The 25,240-nt window shown below is 51.9% G+C and overlaps 1 protein-coding gene and 1 long non-coding RNA gene across 11 annotated transcripts in view; one reads left to right on the top strand and one right to left on the bottom strand.

Annotated features, from left to right (window-relative positions):
* LOC103345540 (uncharacterized) overlaps positions 1–25,240 on the bottom strand; it is a 31,718-nt gene that overhangs the window by 3,873 nt on the left and 2,605 nt on the right. The gene's annotated exons all lie outside the window — the stretch shown is intronic.
* KRABD3 (KRAB domain containing 3) lies at positions 2–23,932 on the top strand. Of its 10 annotated transcripts, none has more exons than XM_008250096.5 (18): positions 2–296; positions 8,721–8,847; positions 9,212–9,331; positions 10,446–10,595; positions 11,273–11,431; positions 12,215–12,337; positions 12,560–12,733; positions 13,478–13,633; positions 14,296–14,496; positions 14,935–15,108; positions 15,479–15,652; positions 15,878–16,030; positions 16,540–16,722; positions 17,428–17,622; positions 17,721–17,861; positions 18,296–18,403; positions 18,894–19,004; positions 20,284–23,932. In XM_008250096.5, the coding sequence occupies exons 1-18, from the start codon at positions 60–62 to the stop codon at positions 21,084–21,086; spliced, it is 3,489 nt and encodes a 1,162-aa protein (XP_008248318.3). In that variant the 5' UTR covers positions 2–59; the 3' UTR covers positions 21,087–23,932. The 10 variants fall into 10 exon arrangements, 9 of the variants coding, with proteins under 9 accessions (XP_008248318.3, XP_051692945.3, XP_051692948.3 ...); XM_008250097.5 differs by having other exon boundaries at positions 4–296; positions 12,218–12,337; XM_051836990.3 differs by having other exon boundaries at positions 157–296; positions 8,708–8,847.

Below are 25,240 nucleotides of genomic sequence, written 5' to 3'. Positions count from 1 at the left end.
CGCAGTCACAGCTGCCGAAGTCCAGGGCTCCGGGCGGAAGCGGGACCACCCCTCCAGGGATGCGAAGCGCTGGGGGCGGGCTCGGCGAGGTTCGGGGCGGGTCCGGCTGCGCCTCCCCTGCCCCTCCCTTGAGGCCAGAGCTCCCCAACCCGCCCCCCGCGCCGAGCCGGGCCACCGCTGCTGTGTGTCCCGGCGCAGCCTGCGGGCTTGGAGCGGGCGAAGGCGTCTGGGCCCGCGCCGGAAACTGGGTCAGCCGAAGAGCGGCCGGGAGACTGAGTCCCGCCATGGCGCGCCAGGTAAGGCGAGCCGGGGAGGTCGCGCTGACGGAGGGACGCCTCGACCCGTCTGATCTGCGCAGTGCGGCTCCCTGGGACGACGGGGGCGGGAAAGAGCCGGGACCCACTAACTCTGGGATCCGCTGTGCCCAGCCAGGCCGGGCTGATGCTTTGGGCTTCGTACCAAGAAGTCCAGGTCCTCGGGCCACCCCCTCCCCCACTGCCCGCTTTCCCCGCCCCCTCCCAGGACACGCAAACCTCGAGTGCCCCCTTCCCACCGGGGAAACGTGTTCCTTTGGGTTAAGGATCGCTCCGTCTCTGTGTGTCCTCTTCCTTACAAGTTTTCCTGAGAGAGTTGTGCAAGAGGCCTCAGGGGAAGGGGTAAATCGACTACTTTTATTCATGGTCAGAACCTGGATGCGAGGGAAGCCGACATGGAAGTGGGGAGAAATAGAAGCTAAAACAGGTCCAGGTTTGGTCCTGGTGAGGTGTGTACATCCGAATGCTAGAGGGAGAGCCCATCTGCTGTCATAGCATGGGCACAGTGTGCGCTGAGTTGTGTGTAGGCTGTGAAGATGCCAGGAATACTGGTGATGGTGCCCACCGGCAGCTGCTGTGTGTTCTTCTGAGTGGGCACCTGGAGCCAGTTCTCCAACTGTAGTGTGTGTGAACTTTGACCAGCCTCAGGCATCTGTAAATGCTCTGGTTGGTGGGCAGTGTGTGGCCAGGAAGAGCAGGTGCTGTGACAGAACCTTGGCGTCGTGAGTGCCCCACAGGCATCCTGGGAGGAGGCAGAAACCAGGATAGTTGGATATTGCTGGGCAGAGACAGTCACCTTTGCAGCTGCAGTTGTACAGCGAAGCAGCCCAGGGACACCCTGCTCAGATATGCCCACTGGCCCCATCCTAAGACCCGCTTATACCATGGCTTCCTGTTCTGTAACCAAGGGATTGCCCACCCCCATCTGCCAGATGTGACCCTCAGAGATGGCTGCATCCTCACACCATGTAGCTTCATGGTGGCCAGGAGTGGCAAAGCAGTCAGATGGAGAGGAGCAGAGAAGACCTCCATTCCACTGTCACCGTGACGCCTGGCAGCCTGTAGGTGAGGGCAGCAGGCTGCACTGGGAGTGTGGGTCTAGACTTGGAGGACCCTGAGAGATGGACGGGACTGTGGTCACTGAGTGTTTTAGGAGGCTGCCAGGCTAGAATAGTCTTGGGGCAGTCCAGAAAGCTTGTCTCCTGTTGGATCGAGGTAGCAAGGCCAAGGAAAGCCTGAGAAGGATGGGCGTGAATAGTGAGTCGTTGCTGGCTTTCCTCCTCCTAAGGATAGATGCTTACACATTCACACTTGGTGCTACACACCCTCACACACACACACACACTCACTCTTCCTGCATCTTTTCTGGTAGAGGAGGCCACTGACAGAAGCATTTACCCTGGCCAATCATTGCCCATTGGCATTTCATGAGAACTTTGTCACAGAAAAGTTTGTCTGCAGGCTGAGATGGTGAGAGGCCTAGAAAGCATCTCTTCCAGATGTCTAAAAGAGCTGGATATATTTAGCCTGGAGATAAAGAGGCCCTGGGAGCCAGGAGCACTGTGTGTGTGTTGGGGGGAGCTGTCTGGGGTGATACTAAGCATAGCCATTTTATACGACCCAGCATTGGTTCCAAGCCCTTTTCCTGTATTAATTCATTTCATCTTCACAACATTCCTGTGAGGTTGGTTGCTAGGATCCCAACACTGTAAGACACGGTTGCTCAGGTCCGAGTAGGTTGAGTAATTTGGTCCCATAACTAATATGAAACAAAACTGAGGTTAGAATTCTGGCCACCTGGCACCTGAGGTGAAGCCATAAACCACCAATGCTGCAACCCCGTCTGTGTGTCCAGGGCATCTTAACTGCTGTGGTGTAGCAGTCACTGGAGTCAGTGTGCTCTTCCCTAGAGGACCTTCCTTTTCTGCCCTGTGCTAATCTACCAGGAGGCAAGGGAAAGATGAGCCTGCAGTGCCCGCCTGGTGTGTGTCATCTTACTGGCTTCGTTGGGGTGTGTTTGGGGTGGAACTCTTAGAGGTATAGTGCCTGATATAGACTAGTGCACCCCTAGGTTATGGTTCTCGGGGGTATCAGCTGATACTAACCAAACTCACAGAGATAGCAATAGATGAAATCAGAATGCTGTGTTTGAATGTGTTCCCCAAACACAATGCGTTGGAAACTTAATTCCCAAAGTCAAGCGTCAGTGATATTTGAAAGGTAGAACCTTTGAGAGGTGATTCAGTCATGAGGGTTGTACCCTTAGAACAGACTCATGGATTCATGGGTTACCAAGGGCATGGTCTTGTTTTAAAACTGAGCATTTCCCATTGTATGTTATTATATGTTACAGAATTCTAGAAGTTTGGGATATGTTTCAAAATATGTTAATAAAATTACTCATGCTTATAGCACAAAAAAATTTTAAAATAAAAAATAAAAAAAAAAAAACCCTGAGCTCTCTGGAACTGTAAGAAGTCTGTTTTCTGTATAAGTTCTCCAGTTCCAGGTATTCTATTGTAGCAACAGAAAACCAACTAAGACACAGAATAAGCCACTTGGTTACTTTACAGTGAAAAATACATCTGACAGTAAGGCTGGAAATATATGGTGATTGATTAAGTCTTGTTTGTTGTGTGCTGGTTAATTTATAAAGAACAGAGATTTAGTTCTTGTAGTTCTAGAGGCTAGGAGGTTCAAGATCAAGGTGCCAGCATTTGGCAGGGATCTTCTTGCTGTGTCATTCCCTTGTGGAAGATGGAAAAACAAGAGAGTATGCACAAGAGAGGGAACAGAAAGACCCAACTCATCCTTTTATTAGGAACCCACTCCCTTGATAGGCAGCACTAAGCTGTTCATAAGGGCCTGGCCCCCATGACATAATCACCTCTCACTGGTGATTAAGTGTCCAGCATGTGAACTTTGGGGGACACAAACTACAGCACCTATAGAACCTAAATGCTTGCACTAATGGGAAGCTGCCTGGTGAGCTTGGACATTTGCTGGCCGAACTTGACACCTGGCAAGGTGGAGCCCCATGGTGAGCACAGAGCACTCACAATCAAAGCTAGGACACCAGTGCCCTTCTCCGGACTTGGTTTGCAAAACGGTTCCTTTGCATTTGGCACTCCCTTTCTTTGGGCAGACTATGGTGCTATTGATCTGGTTCCAGCCCTTCAGGCTGCCTCAGCTACCCTACTAGGTCAGCATGACGGGGGTTGGGTTGTACATGTCTGTGCCTTTGCCCAAGTCAATCACTGTAGTCGGGGGTCAGGGAGGTTGACTCATTTCCAGGATGCTGAGGCGCTGACAACCTGGGGTCTTTTCCTGTTCTGCCAGTCCCTGTGGTTCCCAAGCCTCAGTGCTGGTGGGGAGATGACTACAGAAGGGAAAAAAGGAAAAAGGGATAGCGGAGAGTACACGTAGACCTCAGGGGAGGGATGGAGTAACCAGCATGGTGGGGGGACTGAGATGGCCCTGTGTCAAGGCCCCAGCACCATCCAGGATTTAGAGATTCACTAGGGACTCAGAGCACACAGTGGGTAGTTGTGTTCCTGGCTAAGGTTTATCACAGTGAGAGGATACACAGCAAATTCAGCAAAGGGACAAGGTATGGAGGATGGAGGACAGCATCTAAGGAAACCATGGGCAAGTTTTCTAGGGTCCCATAGATCCTTTTAATTCTTCCAACATGGGATTGTGGCAACACGAGTGCCATGTTGTTCTACTGGGGACTGGGGAAGCTCACTGAGAATCAGTGCTCAGGGTTGTTCCTGGGGGATAGTCACACAGACACCCTCTGCTTAGCACGTGCTGACATTCCAGACTCCCAGAAGGAAAGCAGAGGCTCAGGAAACAAACCAGGCACGGTGACTGTCTCATCTAGAGAAGTGTGGAAAGCCTCCGGAAATCCATGCTCCCAGATGCCAGTCTTGGCCCCACCTTCCAAGTGGGACTTTCCAGTAGAGCAGTCTCAGATGTGCCCTCCTAGATCTTTGGCATAGACTCTGCTGTTGGCTGCATGGATCTGTCCAAGGTGAGGAAGAAGGGTAAAAGGCTCTCAGAGCATTGTAGAGGGTGTCTGAGACCATTCTTGACAGAGGGACACTGGGCTGCCTGCCCAGATGTGGAGGTGGTAGGAAGTGCATCTGCCTGCCCATGGCCTCTTGACCTCTGGACAACAAGCAAGCCCCTAGCAGGGCGTGTTGATGGGTTCTGACCCCTTCAGAAGGAGAGCAGAGTGCAAGTGGGTGTGACTGCGTGGTGCAACTGTCAGCTGTCACAGGGTGGCAGGCAGAGAACGTGGCAGTGAGTGGGTGACAAGGTTGCCATCTAGTAGCAGTGACAGTTTTTAAAATCAGCGGCTTGAGTAGATAAAACAAGGCAGTAGATTAGGAATGTTTTCTTTTTCTATAATAATTCTGTCTTACAAATAAGGGGATTAGCATTTATTACTAAACCAGAAAGCCCCTTCCCATAATTCACATTCTCTTTGCTTAATTCACACAAAGTTAATTCTGGCCATAATTTGAAATTCATACCTGTCAGATGCTGATAATTTTTAGGATCCTATGATTGTTTTAAAGTCCGCCGTATAATGTTTTTAAAGAATCTTAGGGCTGGGGCTGGCACTGTGGCAAAGTGGCACAGTGCGTTAAAGCCCCGGCCTGCAGTGCCAGTATCCAATATGGGAACTGGTTCAAGTCCCAGCTGCTCCACTTCCGATCCAGCTCCTTGCTAAAAGCAGCGGAGGATGGCCCAAGTCCTTGGGCCTCTGCACCCACATGGAAGACCCAGAAGTTTCTGGCTCTTGGCTTCAGATGGGCTCAGCTCCAGCTCTTCAGCCATTTGGGGAGTGTACCAGCATCTGATGGAAGATCTCACTCTGTCTGTACCTCTCTATAACTCTTTCAAATAAATAAAATACCAGGGGATTCCAATTCAATCCCATCAAGGTGGCATGTACCAATGCCATCTCATTAGTCCAAGTGATCAATTTCTGTTCACAATTGATCATAATGATAGGAGTAAGAGTCAAAGGGATCACATAAACAAAACTAGTGTCTGAAAATACTAACTGATAGAATAATAAAGGGAGAGAACGATCCAACATGGGAAGCGAGATACACAGCAGACTCATAGAATGGCGGATGTCCTAAACAGCACTCTGGCCTCAGAATCAGCCTTTAAGGCATGCAGATCTGGCTGAAAAGCCCATGAGAGTATTTCAGGCATGGAAAGCCAAGACACTCTGGCAAAAAAAAAAAAAAAAAAAAAAAAAAAAAGACCTAAATGAAAGATCTCCGCAAGTGAGATCCCAGTGGAAAGAACAGGTCATCAAAGAAGGAAGTACCTTTCTCTGAAGGGAGGAGAGAACTTACACTTTGACTACGACCTTGTCTAAATATGATCAGAGTCAGTGAACTCAAAAGGCTTCCATAGCCTTGGCAACTCAGACAAGAGCCTGGGATGATTACTGATGCCATAAATAAGAGTGTCAATTTTTTAAGTCAACAACAGGAGTCACTGTGCACTCGCTCCTCATGTAGGATCTCTGTCCTTAATGTGCTGTACATTGTGATTTAATGCTATAACTAGTACTCAAACAGTATTTTTCACTTTGTGTTTCTATGTGGGTGCAAACTGTTGAAATCTTTACTTAATATATGCTAAACTGATCTTCTGTATATAAAGAGAATTGAAAATGGATCTTGATATGAATGGAAGGGGAGAGGGAGCAGGAAAGGGGAGGGTTGCGGGTGGGAGGGAAGTTATAGGGGGGAAGACATTGTAATCCATAAGCTGTACTTTGGAAATTTATATTCATTAAATAAAAGTTTAAAAAAAAAAAAGGGATCTTAGGGGGCTGGCAGTGTGGCATAACAGGTAAAGCCACCACGTGCAACGCCAGCATCTTGTATGTGTGCCAGTTCGTGTCCTTGCTGCTCCACTTCCCATCCAGCTCCCTGCTAATGGCCTGGGAAACACAGTGGAAGGTGGCCCAAGTGCTTGGGTCCCTGCACCCAAATGGGAGACCAGGATGAAGCTGCTGGCTTTGGCCTGGCCTTGCCCCAGCCACTGTGGCCATATGGGGAGTAAACCAGCAGATGGAAGATCTCTCGCTCTCTCTCCCTCTTTCTCTCTCTCCCTTTCTCTCTCTGTCTCTCCCCTTCTCTTTCTGTAACTCTGCCTTTCAAATAAATAAGTAATTTTTAAAAAGAAAAAAAAGAATCTCAGACAAAAATGTTGCTTTTTTCTTGAAAAAACTGTGAGTTAGTAGGCAGTGAGTTTAGAAGATAGGAGTACAGGGCATGGAAGAATCAGCTTTCCAGTGCTTTCTTCTGAGCACTTCTCTGAGACATTCACAGCTCCAAGCAGCAAGGGGCAAGGGGCGAGGAGTGAGGGTGATGTGGCAAGGTAGGAAAGGCAGGACTGGGGCCAGAATGACTTCAGCGGTGTCACCTCCCATTGTGCTTAGTGCTTATGTGCTACAGGGTCTCTGAGGGGAAGTGCTACAGGAGTCTGATGATGATGCCATAGGTCATGGCAGTGGAGATGACTATAGCTGGCCCCGGTGGGGTGACTCGGAACAGGTGGAGCTTCTAAGGCAGGCAAGACCTGGACTCATCTGAGCCCAGCCCAGCAAAAGCCTGCGAGCTAGCCAGCCAGCCAGCCAGGGGCCTATGGAAGAGCTGTGGCCATAGAAATGGAATCTGAGGATCAAGCAAACATGGGCCAGAGGGACAGGCCTGGGATTCCTGCTTGTTTACCATCTACCTGTCTGTCCTAGTGAGGGAAAACTTGAATTCCCTAGACCTGCAAGGCTCTTTGAGATTTTTATTGCTTCTCTGGACAGTACGTGGAAGAATAATATAAACATTTGATTTGTTTGATTACTATTGTATCATCTATGCTAAAAAATATATATGTGTGTATGTATATATATATACATGGGCCAGCATCATGGCTCAGTTGGTTAATCCTCTGCCTGCGGTACCAGCATCCCATAGGGGTGCTGGGTTCTAGTCCCAGTTGCTCCTCTTCCAGTCCAGCTCTCTGCTGTGGCCTTGGAAGGCAGTGGAGGATGGCCCAAGTGCTTGGGCTCCTGTACCCCCATGGGAGACCAGGAGGAAGCACCTGGCTCCTGGCTTTGGATCAGCGTAGCTCTGGCCTTAGCAGCCACTGGGGGTGAACCAACGGAAGCAAGACCTTTCTCTCTGTCCCTCTCACTGTCTAAATCTGTCGAATAAATAAATAAAGTATATATACATAGATATACATATATGCATATACATACATATATACTCATATATATACATGTGTGTGTGTGTGTGTGTGTGTGTGTAGTGTTTGTTTTTTCTTTGTTATACAGGCTGAGCATCCCCAATCCAAAAATCTGAAATCCAAATTTTTTCAAAATTTTCTGAGTGCCCTTTTATAAACCTGACCTCATGTGCTGGGTCACAGTCAAAACACAGGGTGCACTAAAAATACTACAAGAAATTACTTTCAGGCTGTGTGTGTATGGTATCTATAAAACATAAATGAATTTCATGAATATACGTGGGTTCCCTCCCTCAGATTTCTCATGATGTATATACAGATATTCCAGAATTTAGAACATTCCTAGTCCCAAGCATTTCCAGTAAAGAATACTCAACCTAATACTGATTTTATTGGTAAGGCGTTTTTTCTTTTGTTTCCTTTAATGCCACATTGCTAGGATCCCGGGGATTCAAAGGGAAGTTTGCTTTTATTAACTCTCTAACATGGTAAATAGGGCTTGCTGGGATTGACTTTTGCTTGAGCTCAGTGGTCATGGGCATGAGGCTGTCACATTAGTTTCCTGTGGCTGCCATAACACACTGCCACAAACCAGGTGATTCAAAGACAGCATAAATTGATTCTCCCATGGTTCTGGAGGCCAGAGGTCCAAAATCAAGGTATTGGCAAGGCCGCACTCATGCTAAAGGCTTGAGGGCAGGATCCTTGCCTCTTCCGACTTCTGATAGTGTTGCTCCCATCTCTGCCTCCCTCTTCCTGTGTTTCCATCTCTGAGTCTCTTTTCATAAAGGCCCTGGTCACCTGAATGAAGGGACCACACTACTTAGAACTGTGACCTCATCTTAACTACATCTGCCATTGCCTGTTTTCCAAATAAGGTTGCATTCACATGACCAGGGTTTAGAACCTCAGCATGTCTTTCTGGGGCACCCAGCTCATCCCCAACGCTATCCCTGGGACCCATTCCTGCTGCTCCTGTGTGTCAGGCCTCCACCTGTGTTCACTGCTCTGCCACCTGCCAGTGTCTGCTGGGAAAAACGGCAGGCCAACAAGCTGAGGGACAGCTGGGCTGGGCCTCACCGGCATGGGGCCAGCCAACCCCCCTGGAGACTGTACCCACAGGTGACCATCACCTTCAAGGACTTGGCCGTGAGGTTCTCTGAGGAGGAGTGGCGGCTCCTGGAGGAGAGGCAGAGGGAGTTCTACCGAGAGGTGATGCGTGAGAACTACGAGACTCTGGTATCTGTGGGTAAGGAACTGCTGGGCCTCCCCTGGGACAGGAGGCAGCAGCCAGGGGTGGATGTGGGAGGGAGGGAGGCCAGAGCCCCATCCCAAGGTGCTGAGCCCCCACGGGATCCCAGGACTCGCTGGACCTTAGTCTGTCATCTGTGGGATGGACAGTGCCAGAGACTGTCAGAGAGCTCAGGACTGGGCAAGGCAGTGCAGTTTCTGTGTACCCCTGTAGGGTTCTGGGTACAGTCCTGTGGGCATGCATAGTGGCCTCTGAGGGTCTTTTGAGTTTGGGTGACCATACAAATGTGCACATAAAGATGTGACTGGGAGGGCAGAGTCCCCTCCAGTCCCAGGGAGACTGTCCCCTCTTTTCTTCTCAGGGACAGCTGAGCTGCTCCCCCTCTCTGCTTTCCTGTCACCTATGGAGCCTGGAAGAGCAATAGGGGGAGGGGAACGTGCTGATAAAGGACAAGAGCCTCTTGCTAGGGGAGGCCCCCAGGGTAAGTCCTTAGCAGCTTTAGGCCTTCTCTCCTACTTAGTCCTCAGCCCCGGGGCAAGATTCCTGTGACCTTAACCTGTTTGTCCAGTGCCCTCCCCACTGTTGTGCTTCCCCAGCCCAATACTCCCTGATTCTCACCCCTCACCCCTCTGACCTCAGAGCCTCTTACATGTATGTTATACATGCAAAATGCTCTGAAGAAACCTGGGGTCACCCTGGAAAGCACTCCCCACCCCCTAGCCACCACCTGAATCCTTATCTGAACACCTCTACAGAGCCAGCCAGCAGCTCCCAAATGTCCACAGGACCAAGACCAGGCAAAGCCTGGAAGTTATGGGGTAAAGGGAAGACCAAAGGCCAGATGGAGGATGTGGAGACAGCCCTCATTGACATTCCCTTGAAGGAGAGGCGAGGGCAGTGTTGCTGGAGTTCATCAGAGTCTGGTTGCCAAAGCAAAGTTAGAGTTTATCCAAAAGTCTTAGGGTGTATGTGCACAGGCAGGCTAAGCAGGCTGCCTCACGAGCTTCTAGTCATTATTACAAGCTTTATACATTTTTTTTTTACAAGTGAGTGTGTGCTTTGAGTCTGGTTTAAACAAGGCAACTTTATTTCATGCATCAGAAATCAAAGGAGGATATATGTGGTGACAGTTAAGTTTTGGTTATTGAAGGAAGAGTCCACTACATTCCCACACTCCTATGTTATCCCTGCAAGAAGAGCATATGGTGGGGTTGTCAATCACTCATGGCTAGTCATCAGTCTTCTTATAATGGCCCTAAGACATCAAGCTAACTCCTTCTGTCCTGTTGACTCCTTAACGTACTTGCTGAAATCTGGAATTCCTGGCTTCCTTACAACTCAGAGACTGTCCCAGCCTAGTCAGGACTCTGCAGTCACTGTTCCACTCCACATCCACAAAAGGAGGAGACATAAGCAATAGCAGAGCATAGAAGAAGCACATTACCCAACCTTATTATAACAGATGCCCTCTGTATCTCATAGGACATGGGCTGCCCCTGGCAGCTGCTAGGGCTGGGAGGAATGTGTGAGACGCAGGGCACGCAAATCCTGCTGAGCAGACGCAGGGCACAGGACTCACTATGACTTCTCCATAGGAGGAAAACCCCAGCATAGCTTGCACCTTACGGCCCTGGTGCAGCTGGTGAAGGAGATTCCAGAGTTCTTGTTCAGAGAAGTCAAGGGTACTGTGGACAGCCCTGAGAGCCGAGGAGCCAGCCTGGATGGGGATGGAGCAAGTTCCGAAGGTAAGTTAGCCAGGACAGCATCTGCACTGCACAGGTGAAGTTCCAGTCCACAGCACTATGCCTGTGGCCCCTGCCAGATCCCAGGCATGTGTAGGGAGGCAGAGTTACCAGCAGTTCCTGATGCCTGGCTGTGTGCCTGTCCCTTGAGCATCTGGGGTACAATGGGTGAGAAAGAAGCTCTGACTTGCCCACAGTGGTTTCCACATAGATCCAGCTACCCCCGGTGACCCCACCCTGTCTCCTTGTGCCCTGCATGGCAGGTGAGGGCCATGTGTGTGAGTCCCTGTTTCACAGATGAGGAAGAAAGAGAAGCCATGCCTTGTGTGAGTGGCAAGTGAGGACCTGGTCTCCTCTCAGCCCTGTGTGCTTCCTACCTCACTGACTGTCCTTTTTACAAGTCACTGCTCCCTGTGTGCTCCTGGCTATCCCTCTAGCCCCACTCAGTTGACGGTGAATGAAGTAGAAAGTATGGGCAGAGGCACAGCCTGGTGGGCATGTGCCTGGAGAGCTGCTGCTTTCTGTTTTGTGAATTTGGCTATAAATGTTTCAGTGCTCACTGGTGATAGTGCACACATTACTGACATTTTGGTCATAGTTAGAGCAATGTGGCAAGGAAGGGTCCACATTGTGGCAGTTCCAGGGACATCTTACCAGTTTTTGGTGTCTACCTCTTACAGCAGCAGCTGTGGCAGTAGACAACTGTCCTCTCCAAAGCCAGCTCAGCTGCCTTCCGGACAGCCCCAGTGATTGGCAGAGCCTGGCCACCACGCCCAGTGGCAGCTCATCCTCCAGTGGCCTCCTCGGAGACAGGGGGCAGGGAAGCCCCCTCCCCATCCGTGAGTCTTACCCAGCAAGGACAGAGAAAACCAACATTTCTAGGGCCCTGAGTAGAAGGACTTGGAGCCTGTGGCCTCTTCATTTTCTCTAGGACTCAGTTTGCTCCATTACTAAATAAAGACAGAGCTCTGCAGGGAATAGGACAACAAGCTCAGTGTCTGGTCTGTGGACCAGGAAGACATGGTATGGGGCTTGGTTCCCACCCATCCTTGCAGCCAGCCCCAGTCCCTGAGTTCTGTGCACCTGGGTGAGCATCCTGCAGGCCCCTGTGTCCACCTGGACTGCTTCCCAGACCTTCTCATCAGAGCAACCCTAATAGCAGACCACAGGGGTTTCATTTGTTTAAATTGTTTTTACATATTTTGCATTCATCAATGTTTTTTTAAAATATTTTGAGTTATTATGAAGTATAATTGGCATTCCTATGATTTAAGATATCACCTGGCACATTCTCTGGCCTTCAACAAAATGTGTGAGTGTGAGATTGGACTGTAGATGCTATGGCTGTCAGCATCACCTGCTGAACCAAATTCAAAGACAGCATCTGTTCAGATGAGCAGTTTTGGTGTTGACAGTTAAACCAGAAGGGAACCGGGGAAGGCCCTCAGCCCTTCTGGAGTAAGTCCCTCTATAAGCTGGCCCCACCACAACTCCAAGTTCTTAAGACTTGGCTGCCCTGCAGAGACTTGGGGAGCTAGAGAAGCCTGCCCTCTGTGGAAACCAGATCTGAGTGAACCCACAGTCTGGAGCCAGGACTACAAAGACTTTGTCCTCTCCTGCAGCAGAAACTGTCAATAAACCATGGTCTACAGGGAAGGAAAGCCCAGGATCTCCAACTGGGGAGCCCAGCCCTCCTACCTGTAGCCCCAGCAGGAGGAAGAGCCACAGAGGCACCCCAGGGGCAGGTGAGAGGCTGGAGTTCCTGAGACAGGGCGCAATGGGGAGGTGTGTGATGGGGTGGTATGTTTAGCTTGTGCGAGGAGGTTGTGTCACTCTCCATACTGGCCCTGTGACACCCTCAAGGTAGTCCTTACCTGTTCTCGTGATCACAAATCTCAGCCTCCCTGAAACCTGAGACGCTGTTGCAGGTCTCACGGCTGACCTTGGCAACCTTGCATGTACTACAGGAACCTCTCCTGGGAGCAGCCCGTTACAGGGCCTCATCAGCAGTCAGAAAGAAATCCCTGTGCCCAGGCCCCAGCACCCTGAGGTGGCACCAAAACCACTGCCTCCTCCCCCCAGCCTGGTCTCCTCGAAGCTGACCAAAGTGGAGCTGGGGCCTGCCAGCCTGCCCTGGCCAGGTGAGCACTGGGCATCGGGTCTCGGAAGCCCCGGACAGCCTGCATTGCTGTCTTGTGGCCCCAAAATGTCTCCCTTAAGGATGGCACAAGGGTCATGTTTTGAAGCCAGGTGGCTGTCTTGAAGGCAGTACTTGGTCACTGAGAGAGAAAACCAGAAACAGACTTGGCCCTGCTTCCCTCTGTGGTGTGTGCCCTTCCTAAAGGGAACAGTGGGCAGAGGAGATGTGGCATGCCAGTGTCATTTGTGCCGATATTGGTGAGGCACTCAGAATGGGCTCTGGATCAGGGCCGGGGGTGGGGGCAGGGATGTACAAGGCTGCCCAATCCCAATTTTCTCACCTCAGGGTCATAGTGAGCTTACCCAGAATACCATGCTCCGTGTGTGTATGTGTGTGTGGGGGTGTGTGTGTGTGTGTGTGTATGAGAGAGAGAGAACGTGAAAGCCCTGTGCTCCCCAAATGTAAGTTCTGCTCAAGACCCCAGGAACCATGTGCCAGTCCAGCCTGCAGGTCCCTTCCTTCCCCCTCTGCTTGCCTCAAGGACACTCTAGTGCTCTGCTGTCTCTCCTTTCAGCCTTTCAGTTCTGGGAGTGCGGACAGGCACTTTTCAGCGGGGCATGAGACTACCCCCATTCCTGTTTTTCTGGCTCTAAATCCTCTTTAACTGCCCACAAGGGTTGTCCCTTCTTTGTTATGAAGACTGAGAACACAGAGTCAAACAGAAACATGTTCCTTTTTCCTCTAGTAAAAACGGAGACAGCATCAGGGGACTGTCCCCTCCAGGGCCTGCTGAACTGCCTGAAGGAGATCCCAGAGGCCCGGGGCAGGCATCCCAACCCCTCTCGAGCAAGGGACCCACAGCCGCAAGAGGAGCCAGGGGCCTGGAAAAGGACTTCCGGAGGTAAAGGCCACTCACTGCGCTGGGAGAGCCCCCACACCCCACCCATTCCCTACGTACCCATTCCTTTCTCCCTGCTCGAAGCCCAGCATCAGTAGCTGGTCAGGAACCAGAGGCTGGTTCCACTGTGTAGATGGAGCGAGGCGTCTAGGAAATGGCCAATCACTACTTGACAGTTTTCCCAGATGGCTTTCAGAATAGGAACTGAAGCTTCCATAAGGGAGGAAGAGATGGTGATGGGATATAGCAGGGGAGACCAGGGAATAGGAGGGATCTAGCCTAGGGCATAACTGTGACTTGGGCATTCTTGTGTTTGGGCTTGGTACCATTTCTATGCATGTCAGCTTCTCAGAACTAAATAAAGAGAAAGTGAGTTGACCCAGGTTGACCTAGTGCTGGCCATGAGAAAAATCGGATCTGGTGCTCACTGGTGCAGACTCAGGGCCTCAGTGGATCTTCAGGAGACACCCCAGAGGGACCTGGGCAGCAGGAAGAGTGTGATTTGGTTCTGTGCTACTGAGAGAGAAGTGACTGTACCTTAAGCTGGTGACTGCCACGGAGGCAGAGGCGTCTGGAAAGCCCTTCCTAACCCTATAAAGGTCCCATGAGACTGAAGCTGAGATCAGGCCTGAAACCTGGCCTTCCTGGTGGCCACCTTCCCACAGGGCCTGGACATCACCAGACACCGCCTCCCCACCCTGGTCCTGGCTCTGGCAGTGTGCTCGCTGTGGTGAAGATGGAAGACAGCTGGACCCAGAGTCCGCCAGTGCCCACATCCTGCCAGCTTACCATGCAGATTCCCAGCCTCTCTACCTCCAGAGACACCAGAGGGGTCCGAGCACCCTACTGGGGCCCCGTGGCTCAAGGTGAGTCATGAGTCATCTGCTCCTCTCTTGTAGGACTCAGGCCCTGGATAAGGCTCTGCCATCCCATCAGGAAGAGGTGCCTGCCTGCCTGCCTGCCTGCCTGCCCAGGAGGCTGTCCCTGACCTTTCTTGCCAAGCAGTGACACCCCCCTGAGTCCACCTGCTCCTCAATCTAGGTCCTTACCCAGGCATCCCTCTGTTTTAAAAACTGAACACGTGATTCTTCCTACCCTCTCCTTGGGCCTAGGGACATCTTTCTTCATTCATTCCAGAGGAGCAGAGAGCAGACCAGAAATCCCCCAAAGGAGGGTTTCCTGCCTGACAGGTTCCCTAGAGCCTGGTGCATGCTCGTCACGCTGACAAAAGGCAGGCTAAAGGAGCTGAGAGGCATGGCTGGGGCATGCGAGAGATGGTAACAGGGTGGTCTCTCCTGTCCCAGCTGGCAGGGCCTCAAGCTCACCTCTGGAAGCCCTGGAGGCCTGTCTGAAGGGCATTCCCCCAAGTGTGTCGTCCCTTCCCCAGCCACTGGCCGCCTCTTGGTCCCAGAGCCCCCAACCAGGAGACCCTGGGTCTCGGAAGCCCGAGCTGCGTCCTCACGGATCACATAGTGAAGGTAAATATCCATGGGCGTGGGGTGGTGTTTGTCCCTGCATACAACAGCACTGGTTGAGGGGGCTGCTGAGGACAATGCTAAGTCATCTTCCCTCCAGCCTCTCCTTCATGCCCACCCCCTAACAGTTCCCCAAATTTACTGAAAACCATTTAGCAACTTCCTGCCCTGCTCCCCTCTCAGAATTCTCTGGCCATAGGGTACTGACCATGGGGAATGTGGGTTGATGCACTGTGGGCTTATAATCCATGCCCTGGGAAACCCCAGTAGGTGACGCCTCGGGCAGGACCTCCTGATGCCTGTCCATTCCAGGGCTCATGGGCCTGTTCCTCAGAGGGCTGTCCTCTGACTCCAGCTGTGCTGTTCCTTGCAGAGGTAACCAAGGAACCTCTTCTGCATCTGGCCCCACGGGGCTGTGTGAGAGAAGGCCCTGCCCGGCCCTCAGGCCCCCGAGGCACCCCCACCGGCTTCTCCTCTGCCAGCAGCACTGATGGGGACCTGGATTTTGGAAGCCCTGTGGGAAACCAGGGACAGTGGCCCAGGAAAGGTGAGTGAGCCCACCTGTTTTGGAGTCCAGCAAGGAAAGGATGTGTGGCCTCCTGCCCACCAAGTCTCGGGCCTGAGTCAGTGTCGTGCCTGTGCCAGAAGCTGCTCTGGGATTGCTGAAACCAGAGCTGATGAGGTACCTTGTGTTAGGTGGGCTTGAGGGCTCCTGAAGTTTGCAGAGCCCAAGCTATAGCCATCCAAGAATGCAAATATTTGATCTTCACAGGAAGCCCACTGGGAAGCTCCCCACTCCAGGGTCTAGAGAACTGTCTCAAAGAAATACCTGTGCCCAGGCCACAGCCTGCCTGGCCCTGCTCCTCAGCAGCAGACAGGGGACCAAGGAGAATGGAACTCAGGAACTGGGCAGCAGACAAGGAAGGTAACACAGCGGCCACTGCGGGTGTCAGGGACTAGGACAAAGTGGCTCCAACACTGCTACCCCCGGCAGCCCAAAAGGCAGATCCACACTTGAACTCAGAAGATGCTCTGGAAACAGGCATGGGCAGAGACTCATCTGAGGCCAGAAAGCCAGCTGATCCACTCAGTGCAGGTGCAGGCTGGCTGGTGTGGGAGTGATAGTTCACGTCTGGGGTGGGGCTGCCCCAGTGCCTCCATCTGTGCTCCAGGGTCCAGGCCTGAGCCAAGTGTCAGCTGAGCATCTTCACCCTGGCCGTGGCAGCTCCACATAGCTGTGGGGCTCCTGGGAGACCATGTAGCTAGGTGTGCGAATAAAGAGATCCTGGAGGATTTGGGCAGGCTCCTGGGAAAATATCTGGGTAGATGATTCCCACAACCATCACTTTTGTGCCTAAGACCCCCAATTGTGTCAGTACTGTGCTAGCACAAGATCCAGGGGCTAACAGGCCTCTTGGCTTCTCATTGAAACAGGACTGAGGGGCGAGGCCTGTGAGCCAGCCCATCCCGGGCAGGGTGGGGGAGAAGTACCCGCCAGGAGCCTCCATCTGGCCAGCCCACAGGCCTTCTCTTCCAGCTGCATCCCTGCCTGCCACCAGCGAGGGCTCAAAGACCACAGGACCGCCAGGCCAGGACCTGAGAGGTGGCTCCAAGATGGTGAGCTGACCTCCACTCTCAGTATTTACTGGCATATTTTCATTGCAGTTAAAGTTTTTGATAGAGAAATAGATTTCTCTCTCTCTCTGGTCTTCTGTTACTTCCCTGTCTCACATTCCTTCCCCAGAGGATGGAAGCTGAGGTGTGCTAAAGAGGAAGATAAAGTGACCCAGAGTACTGACAAGGAGGGAATGGGAAGAAGACTGTTTGTGCACCATTGGGTTTCTCCAGTGGCCATCCTCCCTGTGGTTGAGGGGGGTCTCCCTCTTTGTGCAGCTGCCTCATAGGTAACTGCAGCAGAGTTCCTGGGTCAGCCACTGGGGGCTGGGAGGATGACCTAGTTGTGAGTGGTTATCCTCACCTTCCCACCAGGCTCAGCCTGGCCATCCCTGAATTGGGGAGGGGTTCCTGGCTTGTAAGACCCAAGGCCTGGCTGAAACCTGACCACTAGTGGCTTCCAGGGACCTCAGACCTCTGGAAAGTATTTTTCCAGGGTGCCCAGGGACCTGGCCACATCCTGGCCAAGCTCCAGCTTCACTTCTTCCCATCTCTAAGGACAAAAAGTAATTGTTCGGGGCATTCTAGTGACCATGGGAGCTGTAGGCTAGCAGAAAGGAACCTGTTCTATATACCCCGCTCACTAAAGCTGAGTCCTCCTGGCTGTTATCGGCTGGACAGTGGGCTCCCTCATTGTCGTTTGCACAGGGGCACCCACCAGACCCTCCCCACTGCACTGCCTGGAGACCTCTCTGCGGGAGATCTTGCCAGTGAGGCCCTTGCGCTTTGCCTGCTTGGCTGGCCCTGGCCCCAGCCCCAGCCCTAGCTCCAGCTCCAGCCTGAGCAGCTCTGACGGAGAAGACCTGAGGCTGGAGCCTGAGGTCTGGCAGCAGCCCCTGCAGGGTGAGCCAGGGTGAGGCTGGGGGTGGCTGGAAGAGGGTGCTGAGCTCCAGGGTACCCACCGGTCACAGTTCTGATGCCAGCTTTCTTTACGATGCCAGAGAGGGACCGCCTTCCCAGCTGTAGGCATCCTGTCCCTTTGTCCCCAAGCCCTGGTAGGGCCCCTGCTGGCAGCAGTGGCAGCAGTCCTGGTGAAGCCCCCGGGAGAACAGAACCCCAAAGCTGCAGCAACGTCAGTGCAGGTGAGCCTGGGATCTCCTAGGAGCGGGGACCCCAGTGAGCCAGGACTGCAGGCTGATTCTCTGCATTCCACTCTTCGCTTTGCCTGGCTCTCCCCAGAATGTCCTCTGCGTTTGTTGGACTTTGGGTCCCTGCAATATCAGCTATGTCCAACAGCAGAGCCCTGGAACATTGACAGGGTGGGGAGTCCACTTGGTACATATGTTGTATATACCCTTAATGATACATACATATACACATATGCAAACACATATGTAAGTATAGGTATAATAATGTATATGTTAAAAACTTGGCAATCAGTAACAACAAAACAAAATCAGAAGTGAAAGTTCCCTACCTGGGAGAATTTTTTTGGTGGCTGTCCCATAAAGAAATGCTGCCTGCAGCCCCAAGCCTCACTTCTCCATCCAAGCTATGACCCAGCATTTGCTCCTAGGAGGAAGAGCAGAAGAGGTGACGGAAGGCAGGTCCCAGTTGCCAGAGAGAGAAGACAGCAACTGCCAGCCTGGTGCCCCCAGCAGTGCCAGAGAAGGAAGAGTCGGAAGTAAGGACTGAGCTGGGGAAACTGTCCAGGGAGGGAACATCCGCCCTGCCCCAAAACACTCCTGCCACTGGTTCTGGCCTCTGCCTTGGGCAGGCCCTGACTGTTCCATGTCTCTCACTGCCCAGTGGATCTACTGAAAGATAGCAGAGTGGACTGAGCACACATGGGATGCCCCAGCACATCTTTGGGGGAGTCTTGCTGTGGGGTGACTCGCAGATCGAAGCTGTTTCTTAGCTGCCGCCTCCCCGTGGATCCTGCGGCATACTACTGAGCTGCAGAAGGCTCTCAGGCTGCAGTGCACCTCTCCTGCAGGTGCAGCAAGCACACCCTTGCCACACAGGCCATTCCACTGGAGGCAGCCATCTTACATGTCATTAACCATTTAAAAGTTGACAGTTTCATGTTTCTTGAGGCCACATCCGAAGACCCCCATGTCAGAATGACTAACAAAAGGATGTTTGACAAAAAGTTCTGTGTGCCCTTTCTGCAGGAGCAGCTGAGAGTCCCTGCCCTGCCCCAAGGCTAGAGAAAAGGCCCAGGCCTGAGGCTGGTGAAGAACCCAGGGGCCTGGAGCCTGAGCACAGAAGGCCCAGTATTACAGGTGAGCTGGTGGCTCTTTGCATAGACCAGGACCACGGCCCAGCTTGGGGAAGCACTTCTGAGTCCATTGTTTGGGTCATGGGTTAGAAGGGTAGGAGAAATCTTAACATTTTGTGCTGTTCAGGTGGCATATATAATTTTAGTGCTTTATTAAGGAAGCAGCTGGGACTTTCATAAAAGCACACAGACACACCTTTTAGAAGCAAAAATTAAGAAATGTCCCAGAACCAAAGTTTGGGGTTTGAGGGGACTTTAGAAAACAAATGAGAAAACAGACCCAGTGCTGTTGAGTTCCCTGCCTGGCCCAGGTCATCCAGAGTTGTGGCTCTGTGTCACATCTCACTCTGAGGAACCATGGTGGAGACAGGTGGGAGGGCGTGACACCCCATGCCCAGGTCATACTGGAGCAGCCTTACCCCAAGAACTTGAAGTGTGGCCTGCAATGATGATTCCATGGCTGGCTGGGAGCTGGGGGCCCTCCCTCAGATGGAGCTGCCAGGCCCAGCGTCTCCAGGCTCACCCTAGATCCTCACTTAGCCTCAGCACTCAGGCGTGGGCCACTCCGGCCTTTATTGTGTCTTCCATTTGAAGCCCCAGAGTTAGTGACAGGAGATGGGAAGAGCCACAGCTGGGGCTCAGAGGAACAGGGGAAGAGCAGCAGATCCCTGTGTCCTTTCTGAGGCTGAGCTGGTTCACAGTGGCAGGTACCGGGGCCAAGACTCCCTGGTGAGCACTGCTTGGAGTCAAGGCCAATCCTGGGAAATTTGGGCTGAAAAGTCAGGTGACTTTGAAAAAGTAATTCAATTTTTAAAATCCTTCTGAACAGAGTCAGAGCAGGAAAAGTATGAAGCCCCATGGTTTGCTTATGACCCAGAGCACTGGGAGCTGAGTGGCTCTGGGAACCCTCCTGACCCTTTCTCCAGTGCCCCCCATGGCCTTGGCCTTGCATTGGGGCACTGCTGTGGGCCTTCTCACTGACCCCTGGAGCAGGGTAGGTGCCATGGCACACTGTTTTGTCCCAGCAGCAGTACAAGGATCCAGTGATTGTTTCCTAGAAAGTGGAGACCACTGTCAAGACCTGCCATCAACTTGGGGCACAGCCAGGAGACAGCCAGTTTTGATGTAATAACATGCTCATGCTCAACTCGCCTTCCTGCCCTTCTAGAAGCCAGGCCTTAGAAAGGGAGGATGCCTAACACACTGGTTCAGGGGACCTCTGAAGGGAGGGGGAAGGTCCTTACATCCCAAGACCCCTTACCTGGTCTTTGCTCTACTTTCAGCCAGGACCCAAGGGAGGCTGCTCCCCAGGGGCCAGCCCAAGCCGGACAGTGAGTCTCCCCAGCCAGAGCTGCCCCCTCTGGCAGCCGTCTCCCCTGCATTGCCAGCTGCGTGCCACTGTGGGAAGCCCTTGCAGCAGGAGCTGCACAACCTCGGTGCCGCCCTCGAGGAGAAGCTGGATCGGCTTGCTACGGCCCTGGCAGGCCTGGCTCAGGAAGTGGCCAACATGAGGACCCAAGTGGATCGGCTGGGGAGGCGCCCACGGGGCCCTGGGTCAAAGGGCCAGGCTCCCTGGCCATGGACCCTCCCCCAGGGACCGCGCTGGGGCCATGGCCTTGGTCGCAGACATATGCCCTACTGGAGACAGAAAGGCCCCACCAGGCCTAAACCAAAGATCCTCCGGGTGCAGACAGAAGGCTGCAGGGCTGGCGATTCCCCAGGACTCCCCCGTGGGAGGGTACGCCTGGCGCCTCAGCTACCTTCGGATGCTTCCCCTGCAGAGCCTTCTGGGCCCAACCACAGCCCACCCCAGCAGCCTGTCTCCTCAGCACCCAGCTGCTATGCTGCGCTGACTGGGCACCCTCCCCTCAGACATACTGGGGGCCACCAGGTGCCCCCTCCCCCTTTAGTGCCTGTTGCCTTACCTCCCCAGGTGGCCTCTCCTGCCACCAGTGCAGATGCAGAACCAACCAGGATCTCAAGCCAGCCCAAGGAGTTGAACGGCCTGCTGGGGGGTGTACAGAGAGCCCTCCAGGAGGAGCTGTGGGGTGGTGAGCATAGGGACCCACGGTGGGGGGCTCATTAACTGTGTTCTTCACCAGTCTAGCCCTGCAGGATGTCTACCCTAGCCATGCTTTCCCTGGGGACATGTCTCCCTCACCACCTGCTCCCCTGGCCCTTCCACTGCTGGAGTCTCACCTGGTGTCCTGACTGTGCCGGGCCCTGGGTGGTATCTGCTCAGGAGGACCAGGAGGGGGGTGCATTCCTCAGCCACTGAGTGGCTATCTTGGCTCAGGTTCAATCGGATGTTGCTTCCCCCAGCTGGCCAGCTTCACAGGTGTGTTATGTATATACATGCACAGGGTGTCCCCTGTTGCTGTGGGGCAGCTAAGCGGGCACTCTTCACTACCTGCCATCCCTGGTCTCAGAAGTAAATACTGGCACAGATCTCATTTTGGAAATACTTTGCCCCTTGGTCCCAGCTGGATTTACCCCTGTAGATTCTAACATTAAAGAGTTAGCTGCTAAGGAAAGGCCCTTGGCTCCTGAAAACATACACTCCGTGGGCCCACGGTGGGTGCAGTTGACTGAGTTTTGCCAGTAGAACAGTGGGGATGGGTCGGCCAATGGTGTCTCCCCTGCGGACACATGCGAGAGAATTCAGGAACGTGCTGCTAAGGCTCAGGGCTCAGCTAAGGCTGGGGAAAGCTTTCCCAAACAACTCCCTGGGAAAATGCACACGCTGAGGAATCCAACGACGATGTTTTCTTTTGTCAGTTCTGGAGGCCAGAAGTCAAAATCAAGGTGTTGTCAGGGTTGATTTTGTGGCTGGGAGGGAGGGATCTCCCCGGGCCTGTCCTCTCGGCTGTAGCTGGCCATGTTTGTGTTCACAGGCATCTGCTACATGTGTCACCTCACAGCCCCTTTGTACTGGGACACCAGTTGTCCTGAATTAGGGTTCACCCTCATGCATTCACTGTTACTTGATTACCTGTAGAAAGACTCTATCAAGTCAGGTCATGTTCTGAGGTTCTGGGCCTAGGACTCCAATATATGAAGTGGGGGTGGGAGTATGGCGCAGCCCATGACACACTGGGCAGGCCTTGGGGTCATCTTGTAAAAGCTGTGACTAGTGTCACTGGGCCTGCTTCTGTGCTGTCCGCTCCCAGCAGTTGACTGTGCACTGGAGCAGGCTGCCTGCCATTCTACCTCAGGCTGAGTTCAACCTGAGTTCCATATTTAATCTGAGAGATCTTTAAGGAACTGAGCTGTCTTACCACGTGGGCCTGGGAAAGCCTGCTTAGCTATGGGCTGGCACATTTAGCTCTGCCATCAGGGCTCTGGGGAATCTAGTGTGCTATTGTGGAAGCCTAGGACAGCGGGCCACTGCTTGCCCTGGTATGGCTCTAAAGTCCCGCCTTTGGAGACACACAAAGGCCTATGCTCCACCTCCCTTGTGAGTGTGGGCCAGACAGCCTTGCCTGGGGCTCCAGAACTGAAGCTGTCTTTGTGCTGCCCTGGTGGGAGGAGCCAGGTCTCCACAGAGCAGACTGGAGAGGAGGCAGGGCAGACGGGTGATAACAGGAGGTTAGAGTGTTTCAGGACTAGATCAAGGGCCAAGGTGATGGAAGCAGCACTACTGAGGTCAGGTGGGTAGGGTGTTTGGAGTGAACAGTCTCACAGCTACATCTGATGCAGAGAACAGAAGTGCCCTGAAGAACTCAGGAGAATGAGCCCAGCTCCCTTAGAGAATATGCAGGAAGCAACATGGGGCACATTTTAGAGCCAATAGAAAGAGGTTAGGACTCGGTTATGGAGCAGAGCCGAGAAGACCTCCCTGTGGCCCCTCCCACTCCCTTCTCCATTTCCCTTACGGAGGTGTTGGGGTCCATGGGAGGGGTCTACCATACACCTGTGTGTGGTAGGTGAAGGATAGTTTTGCCTTGTGGCTGCGATGCCAGCCATGCAGCATGCAGAGGAAAAGGAGTTTGGTGTGGTTTGGGACCTTGCTCCTGCTGCACAGCTTTTCACTGTATGGCTGGGAAGAGAGTCTTCCTCCTCAGCACGGCTACCCAGCACCCAGCAGTGCCCTCCCCCACTGAGCAAGCTCCTTACCGCCTGTGCCTGCTGTCACAGGCAAGGATATTCAGGAGTCCAGATCCAATTAGGCTGTATAATAAGTTCAGGAGACATAACGCAGAATAGAATAGAAAGAAGTTGCCTGAGCTGTGGCTATCTCCATTACTCAGGAAGTGGGTCCCTGGGTCTCAGTCCTGTCCACTGCCACAAATATTCACTTTTGAAAAAAAAGAAAAAAAGCAGTGAAGTGCCCCACCCCCCACCCTCATGTCTCCAGGCCACCACTGAGGGGTCTGAGGGCAGGGAGGCTGGAATGGGGGTGGTGCCAGGGCCACAGCTGGCTGCCTGTGATGTCCAGTGATCCTTGCTTCCTCTTAACAGAAGCATGGCACTCGGGCAGGACAGACTTGCCGTGCCCCTTGTGTGTCTTTGCATCTTAGATGTGGCTCCGGTGAACAGCCCGCAGCTGGGTCTGGTCTTGTAACGTGTTTGGACAAATGTTCATCTGTACTTAGAGCCCATGAACCATTTAAGTGTGTTATGGCTACTGTGTTTGGGTTTGAACATCCACCTTATGGTGTGGTCCCTCTTGAGGGTTGTATTGTTTTTGTTTCTGTTTGCTTTTTTAATCTTCATTCCTGCCTTCATATTTACAATGTTGTGAGCTTTTTCTTCTTTGAAATTCATTCCATTTTTCCCTCCACTAACCTCAACATTTAAAGAACTTAAAGGAGAAATGTCCAAATTCACAATCATATTGGGATGAGTTTAGCTATGTTTCTCAAAGTTTGATAGAACAAATCATGAAAGAGAAATCAGAACAAGTTAATAAATTTATGATCATACACAACACTGCACTGCATACACATTCTTTTCAAACATGTTCAAAATACTTCAGAAAATTGGCTACATACTAAGCCAAGAGCAAGTTAAGCAAATTTAAAAGTTGAAATTACATGGATTATTTGTTAAAATTCTTTATGCTAGAATTAAATAACAAGACATAACCAGAAATTCTTAATCAAAAGAGAAGCATTAAGCTGCTAAAATGACAACAAAGACATTATAATGGAAATTAGAAACATCTTGAACTTTATCACATATGGAAACTTCCAAGAGAAAGCTAAATCTATCCTTAGAATAGATTAGGCGTAAATGAGCATGTGAAAAGAAGGCTGAGAATTCAGAGGTACAAATAGAAAAACAAAACAAAAAAAAAAAAAGTAAAAGCATACTCTTGCTCCAAAGTAAGGATAAAAGCAGAAATAAACAAATAAATAAAAAGACGTCCTCAAGCCCCAAATTGATTGTTAACAAAATAATAAAATTGACTACCCAGTGGTGAAATTCATCCATGGAAAAGCACAAATAGCCAGTCTCAGGAGTGGCAAAAGGTGTCATGAGTACAGATGCTGCCAGCTACAGAAAGGGATGATGTAACTTTTGCCAAAAGTGTGAATGTGAAACTCCCAGTGCCAGCACTGGCATCCCATATGGGCACCGGTTTGAGTCCCAGCTGCTCCATTTCCAAACCAGCTCCCTGCTTATGTACCTGGGAAAGCAGCAGAAGATGGCCCAAGTCCTTGGACCGCTGCACCCACATGGAAGACCCAGAAGAAGCTCCTGGCTTTGGCCTGGCTCAGCAGATGGATCTCTCACTTTGTCTCTTGCCTTTGCCCCTGCCCCTTCCTCTGCTTCTCTGTAACTCTGCCTTTCAAATAAATCAATCTTGAAAAAAATGAAACTCCCGTAAGAACGCGACTTGAAACAGATCCAAGAAGAAATAGCCCCATGTCGTTGAAAATGCATCAGTAATCAAACACCTTCCCACAAAAGAAGCTGCAGGCTCAGAAAGGCCTCACTGGTAGGTTCAATATCACGTTTACAGAGGAAAGTACCTCAATAATAGGCTTTTCCAGAGAATGGGACAACATGGAACACTGAGACTAGCAAAACCTCTCTCTCTGTCACTGCCTTTCAAAAAAAAAAAAAAGCTGTAGAAAAGGATTTGCTTAAAGTTGTAGCCGGTGGCTGATCAGGTGAACTCGAGCCAGGGTTTTCTGGTTTTCAGATGGAGAGAGGACCTAAACACATGGAGCCAGAGTGGCACCAAGAACCAGGCTTTCAAACTAGAACTGATGGGGTCTCGGACAATTTGGG

This window comes from Oryctolagus cuniculus, chromosome 7 (genome assembly GCF_051225735.1).
Source record: "Oryctolagus cuniculus isolate XC-2025 breed Fujian yellow rabbit chromosome 7, ASM5122573v1, whole genome shotgun sequence".
Lineage (NCBI taxonomy): Eukaryota > Metazoa > Chordata > Mammalia > Lagomorpha > Leporidae > Oryctolagus > Oryctolagus cuniculus.
Note: the sequence above shows the minus strand (reverse complement) of the source record. Positions and strands in the feature narration are given on the sequence as shown.